The following is a 26,335-nucleotide window of genomic DNA, read 5'->3' on the forward strand; positions in this document are numbered from 1 at the left end:
GTAATATTATTCTGACAATCTAGCTAAATTTCTGATACTCAACAAAAAGTGAAATGCTACAAAACTCTAACTAACCCCCTTTAGATAGGAGCAATTTAATTTACCAAGTCAATTAGGAGAGAAAAATGAAAATTGAAAGTGTAACGGTGAACTAAATGGAAGAATTCCAATACATTAAACACTAGTCAGCACCTCAAGGTAATACGGGATATCAGTTCTTTGTTGACCAATGCCTGCAGTGTGTCACATACTGATAAGATCCAGTTATTTTTAAAAAGTCCTTTATAAAGGATTAGCCCACATAATGCTGTCTTTTTCTCTCCCCCATTGTTTCAAAGTAATATCATTAATACGTTATAAAGTATTATCCAACCTCATGCCACAAAACTCCTGCTGGTGTTCCACTGGCAAACCTGGAATGTCACTGGTAGGATGAAAAAATTTATGATCTTAGGTTGGGCATGCCTGCACAGCAAAAAAGCTTCCAAAGCCCCAACCCATACCTTGTTTATTCTTGAATATATTTTATAATGTATATATTTCAGTACAATAAAAGGATCACAAATCCTTCTTGGAATTTGTTTTAATGCGCTTTTCTCTCTGTGTCCCTTCCCCTACCTCACTCCAGACATGTCTCCATGCATATATACACAGAAGCTGGAGTGCACATAAATCTGCAGTACATTTGGTCCCTAAATACATTTCTATAAATCTAACCTGACCACTCCCCAAGCCAGAGTCCCTGTAAGTCATTTTTATGAATTCTGCTTCTCCCACTGACAACGGCAATCAAGGAAGCCAGCGGATCTAAACATCGGTTTAATGGCTGACGGTCTGCACATGGAAGTAGAAAGGATCCAGTGTTTTAGATCCGAACTTGAGGCCCCAGATAGCGGGGTCTAACTGCCCATTCCCCCTCACTATTTCTCTAGTACCGCAGCGAGTTTAACATATCTAAATTCTTCACCACGCCTCCCAAATGGTAGTAATAAACAGCGGGCTGGGGACTGCCCCAGGGCGCCACCTACTGGACTTCAGCACCATTGCAAAGGGTATTTTAGAGGCTGCCTCTTAGCCTCAGTTCTGCTCAGTTCTCAGTCTGTGGAATCTGATAAAACTAGAGCTCAGGGTGTAGGTCAGGGAGCTCATTTCACTAGGGAATCCATTCACATACACGGGAATGCCACAGCCACAGAACTCTGAAAATTCAATGTATGTGCAGTACGGCTGACTAACTGGGTAGGGGAAGGAGAAGGGATGGCACAAGAAGAAGGTCTTCAAAAAAATTATCCGAAATTCAAGCAACAGATTTTACCTGCTGGAGAGACAGGAATTCTCCTCCCATCCATTTCTTCTTAATATCATAATGACCTTGGAAATATATTTATTTTACTTAATATTATATAAAACTTGTCTTCATAAGATGATTCTTATTTTTGGTCTTTATATCAACTCAAGCTCAGGCATTCATGAAATACTAAGTGTATTGCTATATACTACATCAAATTACTATTTTATGACTGCCTTTTATGTATCAGGATACATGCTTTGGCGATATTGTGAATTAAATAAGTTTAAGCGGCTACCTAAAATATTATTTACTAAACACTTTTCAAAGAAAGCAAATAGTTTTAAGTTAAAAGCAGCAGACTTACAAATGAACTTTCTAAACACAAGCTGCTTGTAAATTAGGAACTGCTTAAGCTTCCTGCCTTTCTAGTTTTCTTCTGCATTATTCTCTCCCTCTTCATCTACTATCTGGTTTCCTTGCTTCCCTCAAGTCTTCACTAAAATCTTATCTGCAAGAAGACTTTTCTGATCCATCGTAATGCAATAGCTTTCCCTCTGTGATTATCCTGTATACATCATGAATGTGCACTGTTGTTTCACCCACTAAACTGCCAGCTCATTGAGAGCAGGGATTATCGTTTGCCTTTCTTTATATCCCCTATACTTAGCACAGTGCCTGGCACATAGCAAGCATTGAATAAGTACTTATTGACTGATGGATTTTGCTCTAAGGGCAAGTTTCTAAATACTGAACGATGCCATATGGAGACAATAATTGTTCCAAGTTATAAGGCTCAGGTTTCTGTAGATAAAAGGAAAATGAGCCTAAAAATGAAGTGCTGCGAATAAAAGAATTTTTACAAGGGTCAAGATGGAGGTTGGAAGCCTGTTAGTGATATTTTTTCTTATGGTATCAGTTCTTCCAGAAGAACACCTAGTTCTTTTGTCAGGTGCATCCTTGAATCCCTGGATGTCTGAGCTCTAATTAACCATATGCTGAACTTTTTAACCTAAGGCAAATCACTTTACTTTTCTGATTCTCAGAAGCATCAACTCTAAGATGAAAGGGTAAGGATCAGAAAAGAGATATGACTAGAGAGGTTTAGAAATGGTGAATGACTACATCCAAAGAACAATGATTATTGGGACAATGTCAGCTTGAAAGGTTTTTAAAATGAAGTGTTCCAATGATCTGTCCTTGACTGTGCACTGTTCAAAATTTTAATAAATAACTTGGATGAAGGCACAGATGACATGTTTATCAGGTTACAAATAACATGAAGCTGGAAGTCACAACTGCTAATACAAATGGAAATCCAAAAAAGATGTCAAAAAACATAATAAGGAGCTGTTTCATAAATATCAAATGCACTCACACACAAAAGGGGAGTTGTGGCTAAACAGTGATTTAATATGAGAAGAATCTGAGGTTTTGGTGGAAAGTTTATTATGAATTAAAGAAGTGTGACATGGCTATATTAAGAGAGGTATAGTGGTCAGAACAAAGAAAGTATGCCATTTTTACTCTGCCCTGATTAAATTACTTTTGGAAACCAATGCTCCAACCTGGAAACTATACATTTTTAAAAAGTATATGGGTGATTTTATTTTGACTCAAAGTTATTTACCAACAAATACTCAAACCCTACTTCAAAGTAAATTCTCCCCCAAAAGCAGAGCTAAAAGCAGGTAGAGGCAGTTAGGTGGTGCAGTGGACAGAGGGCCAGCCTTAGAGTCAGGAGAACCCGAGTTCAAACTCAACCTAAGAAACTTACTAACTACAAAGAGTGAGAATTTTGTTTCCTTATTGCTTATTTTTATTTCTTCAATTTCTTTTTTCTTTTATTATTGTTATAGCTACCAATTCTAGTGAGGTAGCTTATGACTCAATGGATAGAGCACTGGCCCTGGAATCAGGAAGATTTGAGTTCAAATCCAGTCTAAGATGTTTACCATCTGTATGATCCTGGGCAAATCACTTAACCTCTGATATGTGATATGCTTTCTGCTGTTTTTAAATAAGAATCAGTGTTTTATTTTATCATTATTTTCTCATCCATTCATATAATCATATGATTTTTGTTTTTGTTATCAATAGAGTTATTATGATCAATTATCCTAATTTTCCTAATATTGAACCAGCCCTACATTTCTGGAATAAATTCCATCTGGTCATAATGTATGATCTCTACGATATATATTGTTGTAATCTCCTTTTCGTTATTTTATTTAATTTTTTTGTATTGATAGTCATTAAGAAAACAACTAATTTTTTTTCCTCCTTTATTTTTGTTCTGCATAGTTTAAGTCACATTTGTATCATAAAAGGAATTTGGTTGCACTCCACCTATTTTTTTCAAATGGCTTATTTTTTTTTTCTAATTAAAGCTTTTTATTTTCAAAATATATGCATAATTTTCAACATTCACTCTTGCAAAACCTTGTGTTCCAATTTTTTCCCCTTCCCTTTTCTCCACCCTCTCTCCCCTAGAGCACAAGTAATCCAATATGTTAAACATATGCAATTCTTCTGCACATATTTCCACAAAGATCATGCTGCACTAGAAAAATCAGATCAAAAAGAAAAAAAATGAGAAAGAAAACAAAATGCAAGCAAACAACAACAAAAAAGTGAAAATACTATGTTGTGATTCACACTTGATTCCTACAGTCCTCTCTCTGGATGTAGAAGGCTCTCTTCATCACAAGACCACTGGAACTGGCCTAAATCATCTCATTGTTGAAGAGAACCACATCCATCAGAATTGATCATCATATAATCTTGCTGTTGCTGTATATAATGATCTCCTGGTTCTGCTCATTTCACTTAGAATCAGTTCATGTAAGTCTCCACAGGCCTCCATGAAATCATACTGCTGGTTGTTTCTTACAAAACAATAATATTCCATAACATTTATATACCACAATTTATTCAGCCATTCTCCAATTGATGGGCATCCATTCAGTTTCCAATTTTTTTGCCACCACAAAAATGCCTGCCACAAACATTTTTGCACATGTGGGTCCTTATCCCTTCTTTATGATCTCTTTGGGATACAAGCCCAGTAGAAATACTGCTGGATCAAAAATATGCACAGTTTGATAGCCCTTTGGGTACAGTTTCAAATTGTTCTCCATAATGGTTGAATCAGTTCACAACTCCACCAACAATGTATTAGTCAGTTTTTACACATCCCCTCCAACATTCATCATTACCTTCAAATAATTTATATAGTATTGGAATTGTTCCTTAAATGTTTAGTTGAGTTCCCTTGTAAATTTATCTGTCCTGGGGTATTTTTTTCTTAGGGAACTCATTAATGTCTAATTCAATTTCTTTTTCTAAGACTGAATTATTTAAGTATCTATCAACTCTTCTGATAATCTAGGCAATTTACATTTTTGTAAATATTCATCCATTTCACTTAGATTATCAGTTTTACTAGCATATAATTGGCCAAAATAACTCTTAATGATTGTTTTAATTTTATCTTCATTGATAAAGCATTCACCCTTTTCATTTTTGATATTACTAATTTGGTTTTCTTAAAAAAAAAAAAGCAAATTAGCTAATAGCTTATTTATTTTATTGTTGTTTCCTGCACACACACAACATAAGCTCTCAATTTTATTTATTAGTTCAATGGTTTCCTTTCAATTTTATTAATATCTCTTTTGGTTTTCAGTATTTCCATTTTGGTGTATAATTGGGGATTTTCAACTTGTTCTTTTTCAATAGCATGGCCAATTCATTAATCTGTTCTTTTTCTCTTTTTACTGATATACACATTTTGAGAAATAAATTTCCCCTCACTTTTATCTCTTATCTTGAGTAATATAAATTTTATTACCAGTTCTTCCAATTTAGATGTGAAGCTTCAAATATTGCTTGCCTTCCCTTCCTTCTCTCCCACCATCATTCTCTCCTCCAGTAAAAGTGCTTATACATCTTTTTTATGAGAAATAATTTTTCATATTCTTCCCCCTTCTCTCTTCTCCTAAGGGATCCCTTTCTTGCCTATATATATATATAAAAACATCATCACAATAAAATCAATTCACTCTCACAATCTCTTTCTAGGTAGAATCCTTCTAATTGTCCTAATGACAAATTCTTGGAAGGTACATGTGTCAACTTCTAATACAGAGAAGTAAGCAGTTTAACCCTTTCATTCTTCTCGAGTCTTAAGTCAAATTTTCTATTCAGCTCCAATCTTCTCCATCAGGAATGCTTGAAAGTCTTTTATTTTTATAGTATATGAATATTATGGAAAATTATTGTTCTGTAAGAAATGACCAGCAGGATGATTTCAGAAAGACCTGGAGAGACTTACATGAACTGATGCTGAGTGAAATGAGCAGGACCACGACATCTATATACTTCACAACAATACTATATGATGATCAATTCTGATGGATGTGGCCCTCTTCAACAATGAAATGAACCAAATCAATTCCAATAGAGCAGTAATGAACTGAACCAGCTACACCCAGGGAGTGAACTCTGGGAGATGACTATGAATCACTACATAGAATTCTCAATCCCTCTATTTTTGTCCACCTGAATTTTTGATTTCCTTCACAGGCTAATTATATACTATTTCAAAGTCCAATTCTTTTTGTACAGCAAAATAACTGTATGGACATTTTTACATACATTGTATTTAACTTATGCTCTCATATTTAACATGTTAACCTGCCATCTGGGGGAAGGGATGGGGAAAGGGGGAGAGGAAAAATTGGAACAAAAGGTTTTACCATTGTCAATGCTAAAAAATGACCCATGCATATATCTTGTAAATAAAAAGCTATAATAAAAAAAATAATAAAGTCCTTTATTTTGCTAAATATACAATCTTTGAAGAATTAAATTCAGTTTTGTTTGGTCAGTTATTCTTGTTTATAATCTCAGCTCTTTTGCCTTCTGGAATATTACATCCCAATCCTTCCACTCCTTTAATGTGGTAGCTCCTAAATCTTGTGTGTTCCTGAATGTGGTATCACAGTATTTGAATGGTTTCTTTATGGCTTCTTAAAGTATTTTCTCTTTCATAAGGGAGCTTTGCAATTTGGCTATAATATTTCTAGGAATTTTCATTTTGGGATCTCTTTCAGGTGATGATGAGTAGATTCCTTCAATTTCCATGTTAGGCTCTTGTTCATGGTTATCTAGGCAGTTTTTCTTGACAATTTCTTGACATATGGTATTCTAAACTCTTTCTTTGATCTTGGTTTCGGAATTATCTCTTCTTGATCTATTTTTCGGGTCAGTTGTTTTTTTCTATGAGATATTATGTGTTTTCTCTTTTTTTTTTTTATTTAATTTTATTTAATAATAACTTTGTATTGACAGAATCCATGCCAGGATAATTTTTACACAGCATTATCCCTTGCAATCACTTATGTTTCGTTTTTTCCCCTCCCTCCCTTCTCCCCCCCCCCTCAAGATGGCAAGCAGTCCTATATATGTTAAATATGTTGCAGTATATCCTAGATACAATACATATTTGCAGAACCGAACAGTTCTCCCGCTGTACAGGGAGAATTGGATTCAGAAGGTAAAAATAACTCGGGAAGAAAATCAAAAATCAAATAGTTCACATTCATTTCCTAGTATTCCTTCTTTGGGTGTAGCTGTTTCTGTCCATCATTTATCCAATGAAACTCAGTTAAGTCTCTTTGTCAGAGAAATCCACTTCCATCAGAATACATCCTCATACAATATCGTTGTCGAAGTGTATAATGATCTCCTGGTTCTGCTCATCTCATTTAGCATCAGTCCATGTAGGTCTCTCCAAGCCTCTCTGTATTCATCCTGCTGGTCATTCCTTACAGAGCAATAATATTCCATAACATTCATATACCACAATTTACCCAGCCATTCTCCAATTGATGGGCATCCATTCATTTTCCAGTTTCTAGCCACTACAAACAGGGCTGCTACAATATGTGTTTTCTCTTATTTCTCTTTCTTTTGACATTCTTTTATTGTTTCTTAATATTCCATGGAGTCATTAGCTTCCACTTGCCAAATTCTAATTTTCAAGGAATTATTTTCCTCACTGAGTTCTTGTACCTCTTTTTCCATTTGGTCAGTTGCATTTTTAAGGTATGATTTTCTTCAGTATTTGTGTGTGTGTGTGTGTGTGTGTGTGTGTGTGTGTGTGCCTTTTTTTAAAAATCAAGTTATGAATTGTCTTTTTATAATTTTCTTCCTTTTCTTTCATTTCTTTGCTTAATTTTTCCTCTACTACTCTCTGACTTTGAAAATTCTTTTTGAGCTCCTCCAGGAATTCTTCTTGTACTTGTGCTCAATTCACTTTTTCCCCCCCCTTTAAGGCTTTGCTTGTAGCTGGGTTTGATTTCATTGTCTTCTTCTGAATTTGTACTTTGATCTTCCTTGTCATCAGAACACCTTTTGATTTTCAGATTCTCATTCTCTCTCTCTGTGTCTCTCCTTTCTCTCTCTCTCTCTCTTTCTCTTCTCTCTCTTCTCCTTCTCCTTCTCCTTCTCCTTCTCCTTCTCCTTCTCCTTCTTCTCTCTCTCTCTCTCTCTCTTAAAATTGCTATTTTAAGTGTTGAAAGAATGATATAAATCCAGGTCCCCTTGACTCTAATGCTCATGTTCTTTTCACCAATGTGCCTTTTAATTATAATAGTGCTATACTAATATTGATACTGGTACCGACCCAAATTTTGTTATTTCTTTCTTAGTGTTATTTTATTTACTGTTGTAAATAACCATTGCTCTTTGACTTTATTTTTATTTTCACTTTTTCAGATTTGTGATTAATTATGACATAATTCTACTTCATAAATATAGCTATCCAGCCATTTCCCAATCATTGGCAACATATTTTCACAAATAATGTTGCCATGATTATTTTTGCAAACATAGGTCTTTCTTGTTATCAATAACCTTTTTGGGGATAGAATCCCTCTGGTGGAATTATACTGATAAATTGGTATATGTTCAGAGACAAGTGACAGGAATAATGAGGGAGCTAAAGATCACACCAAAAATGAAGTTCAGTGAAAGGAAACACCATTGTTATGTTCAAAGAAGACTGAGGCAGCAGCAGAATAGAGCAAGAACTCATTGTCTGGCAGAAATGGAACAAGAACCTCTCTCTCTAAATTTTTAGGGTTTTTTTTTATTGTGGACTCAAGAATCATCAAACATTTCAATGTGTTTCTCAAAAAAGAACAAAAAAGTATGTATATGAAACTAAGATCTTTTGATTAGTTTTTAAAAATGCATATTATCAATGTAAAAAAAAAACTTTCCTACTTAAATCCCTTTCAGACTTCTTTTATTTACTTCTATATTTTTGTAATTGTTTTCACACATTTCCAATCTGTGTCTTGATAAGATCTCCAAATATTTTATATATTGTTTAGTTATTTTGAATAGAACATCTCTAACTTTTTCTGTCAGGTTTTCTGGTCATATTAGAAACACAATTGATTTATATAGATTTAGTTTATATCCTAAAAATTTTTTGATATTAAGTATTTCAAATAGTCTTTTTTTGTGTGCATTCTCAAGATAAACCATCAGATCATCATGCCCAATACAGGATTAATCTTTGTAAATCTGTGTATTTAAAAATATATTATCCTTAGGTTAATCATTCTCATTATTGTTATTATCATCGTATCTTAACCCAAACAGGAGATGCTCAATACATACTCATTGTATGAAAAAATATACATATTATCCCCCATCTCTATCACTACCTAATTTATCCCTTCTAAGACATCCCTCAAACAGAAAAAAAAACAAAAAACAAAAAACAAACCCAAAACATATTGACATATAAAGGATATGAACAATTTTCAGATAAAGAAATTAAAGCCATTTCTAGTCATATGAAAAAATGCTCAAAATCACTATTTTAGAAAAATGCAGGTAAGACAATTCCGAGGTCCTACTTCATACCTATCAGATTGGCTAAGATGACAGGAAAAGATAATGAGAATTTTGGAGGAGATGTGGAAAAACTGGGATACTGATACATTGTTGGTGGAGTTGTGAACTGACCCAACCATTCTGGAGAGCAATTTGGAACTATGCCCAAAAGGTTATCAAACTGTGCATACCCTTTGCAATGTCACTTAGAATACTGGTTAGTTGTTGTCCTTTGTTCTCAAAGAGGGTCAAAATGACATCACTATGTTAGATTCAACTTACAATGTGTCTGATTATGGCTGATCAGATCAATACAAGCTTAGAATAATGTTGTGTCACAGGTTGGGCACATAATTCCTATGAACATTTGAGGTGAACTCTCTAGCTTTTCACATTTCTTCTGAGCTAATTCAATTTTGCTTTGCTCGAAGAGCACAGAACCTTTTCCAATGAAGGCACGCCACACTGGGTTTGTCCTATGCCAAGTCTCCCATGTCATACAATCAATTCTAAAGTTCTTAAGAGACCTTGAGAGTGTCCTTGTATCCTAATCACCAAAATGAAGGTCTACAGAGACTCTGACCTCATTGTTGTATGACTATGAAACCTGAACAGTATACCAGTGCCATTCTAGGAAATCAAATCACTTCCATTTGAATTGTTTCTGAAGATCATCTGGTAGGATAAATGATCAGGTATTGAGATCCCTTCTCAAACTAACCTGCCAAGCATTTCAACTCTACTGCTAAGAGCACAACTCTGTTGAGCTGGCCACTGTTCAAACACCAAATGTATGCTTGTCAAAAAGATTATTTTATGGAGATCTCACAGAGGGCAAGCACTCACAAGATGGTTGGAAAAGCAATACAAAGGTCTGTGTTCTAAAGAGAACACAAAAAAAGAGAAAGGGCCCACATATGCAAAAATGTTTGTATTAGCCCTTTTTGTAATGGCAAGAAAGTGGAAATTAAGTGGATGCTCATCAATTGGAGAATGGCTGAATAGGTTATGGCATATGAATGTTATGGGATATTACTGTTCTATAAGAAATGATGAATAGGCTAATTCAGAAAAGCCTGGAAGGACTTACATGATACTGAGTGAAATGAGGAGAACCAAGAGGACATTGTACACAGTAACAAGATTATAAGGTGATCAACTTGATGGATTTGGCTTTTCTCAGTAATGCAGTGATTAAACGCAATTCCATTAGACTTGGGATGAAAAATGCTACCTGCATCCAGAGAGAGAATTATGGATACTGAATAGTATTTTCACCTTTTTGGGGGCTGGTTTGTTTGTTTTCTTTTTTATGTTTTTTTTTTTCTCTTTTGGTCTTGTTTTTCTTGTACAACATGATAAATATGGAAACAGGTTTAAAACAATATCACATTTAACCTATATCAGATTTTTTGTTGTCTTGAGAAAAGGGGAGATAAGGAACAAAATTTGGAACACAAAGTCTTACAAAAATGAATATTTAAAACTCTCTTTACATGTATTTGGAAAAATAAAATACTACTACAATTAAAAAAATCCTATATATTAGAAATTCTCATTTTTAGATGCAATTTCTTAAAAAGCATAAACAGCTTCTTTCCTTTCTTTCTTCCCTTCCTTTTTTCTTTCTCCCTCCTTCATTCATTTGTTCCTTTTTTCCTTCCTTCCTCCTTTTCTCCCTTCTTCCCTCCTTCCCTTTCTTTATTTCTTTCTTAGAACATAAATGTTTATTATTTAGTCCTAGGATTTTTTCCCCCATAGGACAGTCATGATGCTGTCTCATAAGGTTCCCCCCCCCCCCCGAGGTAAATGGGGTTAAGTGACTTGCCCAGGGTCACACAGCAAGGAAGTGTTAACTGTCTGAGGCCAGATTTGAACTCAGATCCTCCTGACTTCAGGGCTGATGCTCTATCTATTGCACCACCTAGCTGCCCCATCTTCTAAGTTGTAATCACTAAGAATGCATCTAGATCCTAATAAAGCCATGCACACTTAACAGAGAGGGGTGTAGTATAAAAGCAATGCATTAGAAGTCAGGAAACCTGAATTCAAATCTTGTTACTGCCAGCAAGTTGCCATGTGACTAGGCAAAACTCTGAATCTCTCTAAGAATATTTCATTTGCCAAATGGATACCATAATGCTCATCTTCTCTTCTTCACATCATTATGAAAATTAAATGAAAAAAAAAAAGAAAATGAAATTAGCAGACATGAAAATATGTTGAAAAGAACAAATACTAAACATACTCAATTCAATAGACATTAATTTAGCATCTGCTATAACAAAGAAATGAGCTAGGCACTGGGGATACAAAGGAAAAAAAAATTAACAGTATCTTTCCTCGAGGACTTCACATTTCATAGAGGAAGATAATATGGACAGATAAATAAATACACAGTAATTTCATGAAGGAGAAAGCACTAAGAGAAGAAAAATCAGAAAAAGTTTTACATAGATTATAAGGAACTAGCTAGCCTTCAAAGAAACAAGGGTTTTTAAGAGTCTGAGGTGAAGAAAGCATGCATTGTAGACACTAGGGGACAGCCTGTACAAGGGCAAAGAGATGAGAAAGACAGAGAGAGATTAAAAATCAGGGAATAACTACCTAGAAGGCCAGTTTGGCTAGAACATAAGTTTCATAAAGAGAAATACAAACTAGGTATGAAAAGACAAGTAGAAGTCATGTTGTGTATGTACTTAAATACCAGGCTAATGAGTTAATATTTTATCCTAGAAGCAACAGAGTATTATTGATGCAAATTCTTGAGCACAGGAAGGACATATATCATGTGAATACTATTTTGGGACTACTAATGTGAAATGTGAATTAAGAAAGGGCAAGAGATTGAATACAATAATCCAAATGAGAAATGATAAGGACCTGAACTAGAATAATGGTTGTATGAATGGAGAGGAGACAAATGTGAGATATATTGTGAAGGTACAAGATTGAGCAAGTGATTGGAATTGGGAGGGAGGACTACACAAGAAGAAGTGAGGAAGATGATTTTAAGGAGTCAATATACAAAGGAGTCAATATCATTGAGAATATAATACAAAGCGACCCAAAGTCTTAGTGAAGTTTGAAGCTACAGCTTTTAGGGATTTAAAACTGCATTAAGACATCTGGTACCTCATGTAGAAAAGAAAAGATAATCTAAGATGAATCTGGGGGACAACATATTACTTAATGAATAGGAGAGGGACTAACAATCTATCCAAAGAGACCTCTGAAGGTGTGGTTGAACAAGGAGGAGAACAAAGTAAAAAGCCAAGGGAAGAGATGATATGCAAGAGGAACTTTTATCAATAGTCAAAAACATCTATTAAATGTTTACTATGTGTTGGGCTTCATGCTAAGAACTGGGGATACAAAGAAAGGCAAAAAATGGTCTGAGACGGTCCCTATTCTCAAAGAGCTCCCCGTTTAATAGGGGAGACAACATGCCAACAACTATGTATGAATTATTTTGGGGTTGTTTAGTTGATCAGTAATGTCTCCTACAGAAGAAATTAGAAATAACAGAGGGAAAGACATTAGAATTAAGGGAATTAGGAAGAGCTTCCTGTAAAAAGTGGGGTTTTAGCTGGAACTTAAAATGCTCAGAGTCCAGAGATGGAGTTTCTTATTCAAAGAACAGCAAGGAAGTCAGTGTCACTAAGTGAAGATTATGTTGGGGATTGTAAGGTGTAAGAAGACAGAAAGAAAGGAAGGCAGCATGTTACAAAGGCTTTAAATGCCCAAAGGAAGATTTTTATATTTGATTATGGAGTTAACAGGAAGACACTGGAGTTTACTGAGCAGGGTGGGAGTAGGGTGACATGATCAGGCTTTAGGAAGATGACTGACAGTTAAGTAAAGGATGGAATGAAGTGTGGAAAGACTTATGTCACAAGGTGATCAAGCAGTGGGCTACTATAATGGTTCAGGCTTGAGATGATGAGGGCCTCCATCAGAGTAATGGCAGTGTCAGAGGAATAAAGGGAGAAGGTAAAATCAACAGGCCTTGGCAACTAATTTTATATGAGGAGGGTGGGAGTTTGTAAGAGTTACTGAGGATTACTTTTGGGTTGTGAGCCTAGGAGATTGGGAGAAATACAGAAGTTAGAAGGAGAGGAGAGTATAAGATAATGAATAAGATAATGAATTTAGTTTGGGACAGGTTCAGTTTGAGATGTCCCACAAATGCAGTTGGCAGATCTGAGATTGGAAGTCTGCAGAGAGCTTAGGCTAGACAAATAGATCTGAGAATCATCTCCATAGAAATAAAATAACTGGATCTACAGAAGCTGATGAGATCACCAAGTGAAATAGTATAAAGGAAGAGAAGGCAGCTCAGGACAGAGTAGTTAGGAGATTCTTGCTGATCTTTGAAAAAACAGTTTCACTGAGTAGATGCCCATCAATTGGAGAATGGCTGAATAAATTGTGGTATATGAATATTATGGAATATTATTGTTCGGTAAGAAATGACCAACAGGATGATTTCAGAAAGGCCTGGAGAGACTTACATGAACTGATGCTGAGTGAAACGAGCAGGGCCAGGAGATCATTATATACTTCAACAATAATACTATATGATGACCAATTCTGATGGACCTGGCCATCCTTAACACTGAGACGAACCAAACCAGTTCCAATGGAGCAATAATGAACTGAACCAGCTACGCCCAGCAAAAGAAGTCTGGGAGATGACTAAGAACCATTACATTGAATTCCCAATCCCTATATTTTTGCCCACCTGCATTTTGGATTTCCTTCACAGGCTAATTGTACAATATTTCAGAGTCCGATTCTTTTTGTACAGCAAAATAATGGTTTGGTCATGTATATTTATTGTGTATCTAATTTACACTTAACATTTATATTTAACATTTACTGGTCATCCTGCCATCTAGGGGAGAGGGTAGAAGGAGGGGAAAAATTGGAACAAAAGGTTTTGCAATTGTCAATGCTGTAAAATTACCCATACATATAACTTGTAAATAAAAGGCTATTAAAAAAAAAAAAAAAAAAGGAAAAACAGTTTCAATAGATCAAGATTGAAAGCTAGATCACAAGGGGTGAAGAAGTAATTGAGCAGTGAAGAAATCTAGGCACCAAGCAAAGACAAATATTAGGAGTCTGGCTATGAAAGGCAAAACAAAAATGAGGATTAGGACAAGTTGGCATTATTGTTAATAGTAGTAATAGTGAAAATTGGACAGCTAGGTCCAAGTGGATAATATGCCGGGCCTGGAATCATGAAGACTTAACTTCAAATTTGGTCTCAGACATTTACTAGCTGTATGATCCTGGGCAAGTCACTTAAGCCTGTTTGACTCAGTTTCTACACCTATAAAGTGATCTGGAAAAGGAAATGGCAAACCATTCCAGTATCTTTGCCAAGAAAATCCTAAATGGGGTCACAAAAAGTTGGCCACTACAGAAACAAATGAACAACACAAAAATAGTGATAAGGATAAAGCAGGTCCTATCCTTTGTAAAAATTCCTCAATTCAACTGAATAAATTACCTTTTGTTATTCAGTGAATTCCAATGTTAACATTTCAGATGATCTCTCTTCTGGTTTATCCTTCCCCTTTCTTCAGCAATTTGTACCCAAATCAGGAATATCTTTGTTGGCATGAACATTTGGGCTGGTGACAAATGTGTTTATTTTCATTGGCTGGGCCAACATTTTGAGCTCTGGATAAATTCCACCTGGAGAAATCTAACTGCACCAGAAGCTTGAGGGAGGGAATCCATAGGGTATGATTTTGATCCCACTCTTTCAAACCAGATTATGACATTTTCATGACTGGAAGGCCAACTATACTCTTTTGTTCAGCTTAGATTTGGCTGTGAAGAGAAACTTAAAAACTTGTTTATATTTCACTGGGAGGGAGTGCAGGAAGAATGTTAGGAACAATTGAAGAGTGAGGATACAAATGAGCCACCCAGAAGAGCCACGTCTGTTTCACACAGAACTAACTTTTGCATTTCCTCTGCTGAAAGGATAACCACCCACTGTTACTCAGAATAGCTCCTTCTCTGATTTATATGGAATTGACCAGGCCTCATGAAACCAGAGCTGGAACAGAATGTTAAAATGAAAAACGTCACAGGAAGCAATCTTTTTTTTGAAAACCATTAAATCAGTGCAAGGAGAGTATATCCGTTTGGGCTTGGTCAGTGGATTTAAGATATGTGTGCGCATGTGTGCATGCCCCACCCCCCATCTTCCCACAAACACTTATATGCGTTCACTAAAATTTCAAGGAAATCCAACTCAACCCAGGCTGCCAATAACTGTATCATTCACTGGAAAAAAAAAATCTCCTTTTGTCAATAAGAATGGCTTGATTAAGAAAACAAGTAGTTTTGAGAAGTGTTCTTGATTTCTGAACTGACCCTGAATTGCAGGGTATTTTAATAGAAATGTCTGAAGAACTTTACTTGATGGCCTCTGGGACACAGACTGGCAGATTTTCCACTATGAAACAGGCCTGGTCTCCCTGAAAGGGTCATTTGAGAAAGGGCCAGGATCTTGGGAGGCCTTTTAAAGTCCATTTCCCCCAAGAAAGCTGGGGAAAAAGCTGTTTCCTCTTTCTTGGATATACTGGGAGAAATATGAAATGAGGTGTGGATTCTTACATAAGGGAGCTCTACTGAAAAGGCTATCTGGGAAAAGACTAAGTTCATCTTTGGAAAGGCACTCTATCTGGTTAGAGACTTTGGCATAGGCAATAATCATTTGGCCAGAAATGTCTTAAGTTAAGAACTGAAGCTATAATAAATTAGATCTCTGTGTGTTTGGGAAAAATAGCAGCAGCCACTGTCAAGATGTGAGGCTCTCACACTATTTCGTCAGCTGTTTTCATCCTTTCTTCTTTCTCACTGCCATTTGTTTAAAGTGACTATCCTTCAAAGAATATCACTGACATTTTCTTTTTATAAAAAGAATTACATTTATATAGTGCTTTGAAGTTTGCAAAGCAAATAATGATTTCACAACCCTGGGAGGCAGATGCTACTATTAGTCTCTTTTTATGGATGAGTAAATTGAGGCAAAATGAGGCCAAAAGTCAAGGGCTTTGGCCAAGGTCACATAGTTAGAAAGCATCTGAAAGTGGATTTGAATTCAGGTCTTCCTAAGTCCATGTTTAACACTCTATTCACTCCTAATTACTAGATTTCCAAGGAAATTTTCTCTGGCATATACCTCTCCCCTTCCCATTTCATAGTATTTTATCTTTTCCAATTACATATACAGTATTCAATGTTCACTTTTGTAAGATATGGGGTTCCAATTTTTTTTCTCTTCTCTCCCTAAGGCAGCAAGCAATCTGATAGAAGTTATATGTGAATAGTCATTTTAAATATATTTCCATTAAATTTCCATTATTAGTCATGTTGTGAAAGAAAAATCAAAACAAAAGGGAAAAACTACAAGCAAGAAAAAACAAAAATAAAAAGTGAAAAGAGCATGCTTTGATTCACATTTAGTTTCCATGGCTCTTGTTCTGGAGCTTTCTACCCAAAGTCTTTTGGTATTGTCTTATATCACTGTATTGTTGAGAAGAGCTAATTTTTTCATAGCCTATCATCATAGTCTTGCTGTTACCGTGCACAATGTTGTACTGGTTTTGTTTACTTCACTCAGCATCAGTTCACGTATGTCTTTCAAGGTTTTTTGGAATCAGCCTGCTTGTCTTTTTTTTCTTTTCTTTTCTTTTCTTTTCTTTCCTTTCTTTCTTTCTTTCTTTCTTTCTTTCTTTCTTTCTTTCTTTCTTTCTTTCTTTCTTTCTTTCTTTCTTTTCTTTTCTTTTCTTTTCTTTCTTCTTCCTTCCTTCTTTCCTTCCTTCCTTCCTTCCTTCCTTCTTTCCTTCCTTCCTTCCTTCCTTCCTTCTTTCCTTCCTACCTCCCTCCTTTCCTTCCTTCCTTCCCTCTTCAACTTTTTTTTTAATTAAAGCTTTTTATTTTCTTTCTTTTTTATCATAGCCTTTTATTTACAAAACATATGCATGGGTAATTTTTCAACACTGACCCTTGCAAAACATTCTGTTCCAACTTTTTCCCTCCTTCTCCCCACCCCTTCTCCTAGATAGCAGGTAGTCTAATACATGTTAAATATGTTAAAGTATATGTTAAATCCAATATATGTATACATATTTATACAGTTATCTTGCGGCATAAGAAAAATCGGATCTAGAAAGAAAGGAAAAAAACCTGAGAAGGAAAACAAAAATGCAAAAGCTTTTTATTTTCAAAACATATGCATAAATAATTTTCAACCTTCACTTTTGTAAAACCTTGTGTTCCACATTTTTTCCTCTCCCTTAAATAATAATCCAATATATGTTAAACATATGTAATTCTTCTATACATATTTCTACAATTATCATGCTGCCCAAGAAAAACCAGATCAAAAAAGAAAAAAAATGAGAAATAAAACAACAACAAAAAGAGTGAAAATGCTATACTGTGATCCATACTCAGTCACCACAGTTCTCTCTCTGGTTGCAAATGGCTCCTCTTCATCACAAGACCATTGGAACTGATCTGAATCATCTCATTGTTGAATAGAGCCATGTCTATCAGAATTGATCATCACATAATCTTGTTATTGACATGTACAACATTCTCTTGGTTTTACTCATGTCAATTAGCATCAACTCTGTACATAAGCAAGACTCTAGGGATTAAGTTTAGCTCTGTTTGAGAAAACCAGAGACCCAAGTCAAACTAAATCAAATTCAAGCCCATTTAAGAGCATTCACTAAACCCCACAATTGCTATTCTCTATATTGTAGTCTATTAGAAGACAGCTTTTTAGTCAGCATTCCAGTTGAATTTTTAATTCAATTCTATCCTTATTAAAAGTTTACTGTACACTCGGCACATCGCAGATGTGCCTATGCCAGAATTTAAAGAGTCTCTTTGAAGAACGAATCTCTTACCTGTAGCAGCTCAAGATCGGAAGAGTCTTCTTGACCAGGAACCATCTCTGTTAACATCTCAGACATGACTTTTGTGTTTCCTCGGACAACATCAAGCTCACTCCTCAGCCTGGCAATCTGTTATAAGCCAAAGGCAAGGGTGAAGAAGAGGTGATAAATTAGCAATTATATTAAAATAACTGGTTTTTCTCAATACCTTTAAAATATTACATTTGTTTCTGAATATTCCTTCTCTTCGTACCTACCAATGAGCCTTTCCTTAGAATAAAGATTAAAAAAGAAATAGGAAAAAAAAAAAGAACTCAACAAAACCAACACATCAATTATATATGACAATACATGCAATATTACATAAGGAAGGGAATGTTTTTTTCTCAACACTTTTTAGGACTAAACTTGTACGTTATAATTATACAGTATTTGGTTTTACTTTATTGTTCATTCCATTGACACTGTTGTAGTCACTATAAGTAGTGACTTCTGTGAGCAGAAGCTCTTTTGCTCTATTTTCTTTTCTCCTCTGCTGGAATTCATGTTTGCAAGAAGAGATGGTATCTTTGGCAGTTTAGTGAGACACAAAGGTGTCACAAATGAGGCAGGGATATCTCAGAAGAGATTTATCAAACAGCATTTAAAATGCTTATTTACATGTAGTACTGCATTAGGGACACAGAATACAAACTTCTAAAAGGCAAGAACCAAGAGGGCATTTATTTGGAAAGATAATTTCCTTACAGGGGAAGAGAGGAATGGGGGTGAGGAGAGGGTATGAAGAGAGAAAGAAGAAGAAAAAAACAGAAAGAAAGCAAGGAAAAGGGAGGAGATAAGAAGGGTGAGGAAAAGGAAATGAAAAAGGGGAGAGAGAAAGGAGGAAGAAAAAGGAAAAAAGAGAGAGAGGGGAAAAGAGAGAGAAAAGGAAAAAGAGAGAAAGGGAAAGAAAGGGGGAGAAAAAGAGAAGGAAAGAAGGCTAGAACAGCATTAATATTCTGGCTCTGGAAACTATCTGGTGGAAAGAAATCCTTGGAATTTGCCTCAAAAGTTAAAAGAAATATCTTAACTTTTCCTGGTGCCAAAACCAGTTTTGCTGCTAAATTTTCCTCTTCTGTTTTCTGTAACAATTCAAAGTCTTAGTCTTCTAATGAGCCAGCCAATCTCCTCTGACCTCTCTCCAAAATCTTTCTCACATATGTGAAGGCCATAGAAGGCTTCTATAATTCCACAATTTGAATAATGAAGGAGCTTGCTTAGGTATTCATCACAAAGAAAAAATGATTATTAATTATAGAAGAAAAATGCTGAAGGGCATTTCCCTGCCACAAATTGCTTAGGTAGAAAGCCAAATAATTCATAATAGGAATAGTAAGTACTCAGTAGAAAATCCAGGACTTAAGTTATACAAAGAAAAAAAGATTGCCTCCAACTTGTATCAGTTGACTGATGGGTGACACCACATAATGTTATTACGGGCCACCATAATAAGCCAAGCTATCATTCACTCCCAAAGTAATGTCTGTTGATAAGGTATCCCTGACCGAAAAAATCAATGTGAATTCCAGGGGTACAGGTAGAAATTATTAAAATACGAGAAAGTTAAAAAAAATGTTAGATAGCATGGTATGTCTGGAGAACAAGATGTAAACTAGTATGGCTGGAATACAGATTGCATAGAAATATGTAATAAAGTGGGAAAAGAAATGTATTAGTAGATTTTTTTGGAGCATTCTGAAAATCAGGAAAAGGAACATGGAACCAGTAAAGATTTTAAAATAGAAGAACAGATTGATGCAAACAAAACATTAGTCGGGCAGCATTATCAAGGACAGAGCAGAAAGACCTGTAAGAACTCATGTGGTAATGATGACCTGGATGAGAGTGATTAGAGTGAGGAAAAAAAAAGAGGAGAGACATATTAAAGACATGTTAGTGAGAAGCAATGATTAAGAATCAGAAAGGTTCTTAATGTAAGAGAGTAGTTTATGGGAAGGGATTAAAAAAAATAACTTCAAGGGTACAAACCCTAGAAGAATCCAGGTATTAGCAAACAAAATGGTAACATCTACAGAGTGAGCAAGTTCAGGGGGAAGAATAATGAGTTTAATTTTAACATGTTGAATTTGAAGAATTGGTAGGACATCCAGATAATTGGGTGATAATTTGGAGGCATGGAGCTCATTGGGATATGAGTCCAGAGCTCAAAAGAGCTCAAAAAAGAAGTCAAAAGTTAGAGAGGCAGATATGGGATTCATCCTTATATATTTGCATAAAAAGGTGACAGCTGAAGTAGGGCTGGTGAGAGAGACTGCAGGGGAAAAGATATTCTGAAGAGAAGACTGATAAGGGCAGGTCTAATGGAAAGAAATGCCTATAATGAGGAGGCTCTTTGAAGGGCCAGTGAAGGAGTGGCTGGAGAAGAAAGAAGAGAGCAAACAATGGGTGGTGCCCTCGAGGCCAAAAGAGAAGGTGGTAAGAGGAGTGTAGGTATGTAGTTACAGAGGTCAAGGAAAAAAGTGTGAATAAAGGACACTGAATTTGGCAGTTAGGAAGTTATTAATGACTTATGAAAGAACCATTCTGGTAGAGTGGCAAAAATAGGAGACAGATTTGTTAGAAGCTAAAGAACAGATAAAGATGATTTTTCCCAAAAAGCTAGGCTATTGAAAGGATAAAATGGATCAGAAAGGGCCCAAACAACCTTAAAGGGTTAAAGAGGAGCTTTTTTTATAGGACTGGGGAGACAAAAACAGATTTGTAAGCAGGAGAAACCAATGGCAAGGGAGGGAATAAATATGAATAAGAGAGAGGGAGATGACTTTTGGAAGAAAGCTCTGGAGAAGCTAGGAAGGAATAAGATAAATGAAATTGACAGAAGAATTAGCCTGTATGATCAGAGAGAAGGAAAATAAAAAGTAGAGTAATGAAAAAGGGAGCTGAATGATCTTGCAATGGACAGGTTCTTAATGTAAGAGAGAAGGAAGATGGAATTGGCTATAAATGTAGACATGAGAAAGAAAGGAGAAAAGAGAAGAAATAGTAATGCTGAAAGGGAAAAAGAGAAATAGTCAATAAAGAGAAGGATGTCTGATAAGGGGCAGCCAGAAAATAGCTAAGATCATGCAATAGAAATCTGTAGTGGGTGAAGTAAACTGAGTTTGGTAAATTTATTCTTTAAGGCCTAGTAATCCTGAAATAAGTATAAAGAAGTATGATGATGAAAGTTACTATGGGTGAAGACTCAAAGGCTGTGAATGGTTGAAGTTAAAAAAAACAACCGATTTTTTGAAACATTAAATAACTAAATTCATATTATACCTTAAAGTTTTCAAAATATTTTACAAATTATTATTTCATTGAAACCTCAAAACAAACCTCTGAGATTAGATATTATAGATATAACATCTGTTTTTCAGATAAGAACACTAAAACTCAGAAATGTTAAGTAGTTTGTTTATAGTCAACTAAGTGTTCAAAGTGGGATTAGAACACAAGCCTTCCAAGGCCTGCACTCCATTTAGTATCCTATACTTCCTCTTAGCATGTTTATGTCATGCTACCAAAGCTGGGAATAAAAACAATTATTGATGAGAGAATGGAAAACATGGGATGGGTTAAGGAGTAGGTTTGGTTGAGCAAGCTAATAGAAGCTCAGCTCAAGTCATATTTCCTGCATTAAGCTTTCTCTGATCATCTAAGCCTACACTAAGCTCTTATTAGTGGCTTATTCTAGTATTGTCACTTAACATATACTGCTCTATTTTTCATGTTTCAATTTGTTATCTCCCCAAGTAATTCATTGAGGGCAGGGACCACTTGTTATGTGTTTTTGTATCTGTGTCTACTGCTGCATCTTAAACACAGTAGCAATTGCTTAGTATCTGCAACATAAAATCTTAGTTTGAAAGAAATTTTGAGGGATAATCTATTTCCTGTCAGTACCTTAATCAAAACTATATTGAAACCACATTTAAAGGGAATTTAATTTATTTTTAAGCTATCTAGGGAAAGAGTTTCTAAAGTCTCCATCTGTAATTCCTTTTAAAGTACAGCAATCATTCATAATTTCAACCAGAAAGTGATAGGGATAAAAATGTTAAATTTTACACATAGGTTCAGAAAATAAAGATCATGCAACATTAGAAACTTGGATAGATAGAAGTCAATTTGAAAAAGATCTGAGAGTAGACTGCAAAACTCAGTATATTAACAATGTAATATGGCTGTCAAAAGAAGCTAATGCAATGTTAGTCTACAATGAATTTTTTTCTGCCCTTTATTTTAAGGAGAAATAGGAAAGCCACAAGAAAATAAATTGACCTCAAGGATACGGTCATTAAAACAATTTTTAATATATGTTCTTGAATCATTCACATTCAATCTAAACTTTTATAAACAAATCTATAGGCCTATACGGTAAAAATTAATTCTCAGAGTGATAATCCTAAGATCCTTACTCACATCAAAATTTAAAAACAATCATCATATTTAGTAAGGCAGGAAAGCTATAAATATATTTGAAAAAGATTTTCTGTAAGAAGAATTGAAGTCAAAATAGACTTCAAAATTAATCCTTTCATATGATGGGAAAACTTCTTTCTTTAGGATTTTAGAGTTTTCCCATCTAAGTTCCTAAAATGAAGATAAAGATTTGAAAAGACATTTAAAAAATATATATATAAAAGTTTAGATACAGTCATTTTTTACTCCAATTCTCAAATGTTAAACTAATGTAAATCCTCCAAATTTTTTAAAAAGGTACCCTCTAAAACTTTTCTGACAAACCCCAGTTTAGATCATTACCAGATTGGATTGTACAAAAAGTGTGGCAAAGTAAGCTGCCTTGCTAACAAACTCCAAGTTAAAAGATACCTGTTCTGAGTTTGCGGTGATAGGCCCAGTCACATTCAAAGATGGGGCCTGAGGAGCTGCATATGGTGTAGGAGAAGGTGCAGAAGAGGATGCGGAGCTCATTCTTTGCTGCGATTGAGACTTATGCATAGTCGCTGCTGGATCCACTTCAGGGATACTCTGCCACACCAATAACAAAATCCTCCATGCATTTAAACTGTTTATATGAATATATCTGAACTATCCCACCCTGAATAATATCCCAGATGCCTGAGGATGGGCAGAAAGACTTGCAATCCTACTACCATGGCTCTAGCTTCAATTTGACTGCTGTTCTAAATCTTGTGAGAATAAAAAAATAGTCCTGAAGGCACTTGAAGCTCTTCAAAGGAATTACAATTGTAGTTATAATAAACATCTAGCATTTCAGACAGGAAATTGATGATGCTAAATATTACTAATCATAAACTTTAAAAACATTTGTTATTATCTTTTGTTTTTATACTACCTCGATTTGCCAATGTATCTCTCCTTTTCCCTGTCCCAAAGGGTTTTTCCCTTATAAAAAAGATAAAAAAAAAAAGCTCATCAAAACCAAAACCAAAAAATAGAACATTGTAGACATTGTTCTGCACCAATAGTACCCCAATGTTGCAAAGAATGGGGAAAAGCATCTCCTCATCTCTTCTTGATCATGATTCTTTCAGAGCATTTAATTTAATTAATCATGGATTCTTATGTAGTATGATAGTTTACTATATTTTGGCCTTTGCAAGGAGCATAATATAAATAGTCATTATATACTTACAAAATATTCTTTTAACCACTGGCACAACAACACTGCTTTGTGTCTTTATTAAAAGAGTAAAGCAGTTATGTTTAAACCACAAAACACAGAAAGTAGTTTGTATAATACAAATCACAATCACAATGAATTCAATGTTTTAAAAATCACAACTCCCTTTGAGCATCTCAAGTCATTTCTTGTACATTAACTCATTCACTGTCCTTATGACAAAAATTTACATATCAATTATGAGATTAGCAAAGCATTTTCTTAAAAACAATGCTGTGAGGTATTATCCATATTTTGTAGATGAGGAAGGTTGACATTTTAAGAAGTTGAGTTACTTATCCATAAACAATATGGCTAATTAATTGCTACATCTGAATTCAAGTCATCTGATTTCTGATCCAGTATGCTATCAAATTTATCACATTGCTGCTACCAGCACAGCATTTCATAGAAGTCAAAGGGCTGGTATAATATGGACAGGTATAAATCAAAGATCTCATTCCATTCCATGTAATTACATCTTACTGGTCCAATAGATAATAGTAATAATAGTCCAATATTAGACTGGGAGTTAAGACATGAGTTCTAGTCTCAAGATCTACCTCTGATGTATTCTCAAACAAAACCACTTAACCTTTAGTTTTCTCTCTTTCTGTAAAACAGAAAGAATATAAGATGCTCCCAACCTCACTTTTTTTTTTTTTTTTTTGATAAAATGAATTTAAAAAATTAGGTGCTTTCAGTTCCTACAAGAATGGTATCATGATCATAACTGTTAGCTTTATAAAAACTTTCTGTGGGAGACCCTTAAAGTTTTGATTTCCTTGGAACTATATGTTTTAAAGTTGGGGTTCCCAAAACTGACTAGAACAAATGGTTTGTCTGGATTAATTTTGAATATTGTTGCACTCTCTCCTTCTCCCCCAAAAAAGCATGGCTCACTTGATTTGCAGTGATGGGAAAAGATATAGCCCTTTATACTATGAAAAATGATCAGTAATCTCCAAACCCTGTATCATCTAAGTTTGAAGGTGAGAGGGAGAGATAACTGAATTTCTACAACAGACTCTAATCAGGCTTCTCAAAGATAAATTCTAATGAGACTTGTGTGATGGGTCTAAGTAAGCAACCATATTCTTGAAAACTTGACATTAAAATGATCCATCAATTAGCTCTTTCTAGGTTTGATATTAAAATCTTCTGAAGGTGAGGGAGATTCTTCAAGTTCTTTAAATCACCAGTCAACCAGCTGTCTCATTTTATACATTCTCTATTGGTCTTAAAAATAAATGCCCTATAAACTCTGAAAAAGTGTTTTGAAGTTTAATAATTAAGAAGAGACAGCAGAAGGTTGGTGGAAGGTTATCCAGTTCTTTACTGGGTCTTCCTGAGAAATGTCATGCTGCTGGCTTACCCGCTGTGGTGTATGTATTGGAGACAGGGCATCTAAGTCTGCCATGGGAAATTCGATCCCTTTTCTTTTTAGTTCTTCATAAATATGTACCACTCCAGTGAGATCAGGACTACTCCGAAATGCATCAGCCCAAGCCTAAGAAAAACAAAACAAGAACTCTTTCACGATAATTTTACTTAAAAAAGTTCTGTCAAAGTTAAAAATCTACAGATCCAGAAGAACTATAAACTATTAACCACCATATGGAAAGATTGCTCAAAATCACTAAGAGAAATTCAAATGGGAAGAATTCAGAAGTTTCAACTTACATGCAGAGAACTGGCAAAAATCAAAACAGACAAGAATAGGTGATGTTAGAGGAGCTATGGAAAAACTGACACACTATGGAGCTATGAGCTATCCAACCAAACTGAAAAGCAATTTAGAGCTATGCTAAAAAAGCAATTGAAATATTCATAAAACTTTGACCCAGAGATTCCACTGCTAAGCATATATTACTTCAAGGTACTTAAAGATAGATAGAAAGGTTGGATATGTGTCAAAATAATATTTGCAGCAATTTCTTTGGAAGAAAAAAAAGAAATGACATATGTGATCACTGATTGGGAAACGGTTAAATTGTGGTACAAGAATACAATGGACAATTTATTACTGAGCTATCAGAGGTTATAAATATAAAGAATTTTTAGAAAAGGGAAAATCGGCAAAAATGAAGCAAGTAGAATTAGGAAAACAAAATATGCATGGACCACAACAATGTAAATGCAAAGGGGAAAAAAAGCAAAAATAAATGCTTCAGAATTCTAATGCTTAAGATAGGTCTTTGAGAAGAGCTGAGAAAAATGTCCTATCTTAAGCATAGGTCTTTGAGAAGAGCTGAGAAAAATGTCCTGATTTCCCTTCATCTCAGAGAGGGAGGACTATGGGTATGAACTATTTAATGCACATCTTTTCAGATGTAGCTGATGCACTAGTTGGTTTTTATTAAGACTGGCTTTTTTTCTTTCTTTTTTTTATTACACAGGAAGCCTTGCTGAGTGGGTAGGGGCCTACACTGAGAAATGAAACTATTAGTTCCCTCCTATCTCTAAGATGAAATACAAACTCCTCTGCTTGGTATGTAAAAATCTAGCACA

General features: G+C 35.0%; 1 protein-coding gene across 4 annotated transcripts in view; it reads right to left on the minus strand.

Annotated features, from left to right (window-relative positions):
* TOM1L2 (target of myb1 like 2 membrane trafficking protein) overlaps window positions 1-26,335 on the minus strand; it is a 183,926-nt gene that overhangs the window by 49,503 nt on the left and 108,088 nt on the right. For all 4 annotated transcript variants that reach the window (XM_051997717.1, XM_051997694.1, XM_051997702.1 and 1 more), the window contains exons 5-7: window positions 25,200-25,334; window positions 23,011-23,169; window positions 18,148-18,264 (exon numbers count right to left, since the gene is read on the minus strand). In XM_051997717.1, coding sequence (XP_051853677.1) covers window positions 18,148-18,264; window positions 23,011-23,169; window positions 25,200-25,334 — 411 coding nt within the window. The remainder of the gene's footprint in view (window positions 1-18,147; window positions 18,265-23,010; window positions 23,170-25,199; window positions 25,335-26,335) is intronic.

The sequence above is a fragment of the Antechinus flavipes genome, chromosome 1, assembly GCF_016432865.1.
Source record: "Antechinus flavipes isolate AdamAnt ecotype Samford, QLD, Australia chromosome 1, AdamAnt_v2, whole genome shotgun sequence".
Lineage (NCBI taxonomy): Eukaryota > Metazoa > Chordata > Mammalia > Dasyuromorphia > Dasyuridae > Antechinus > Antechinus flavipes.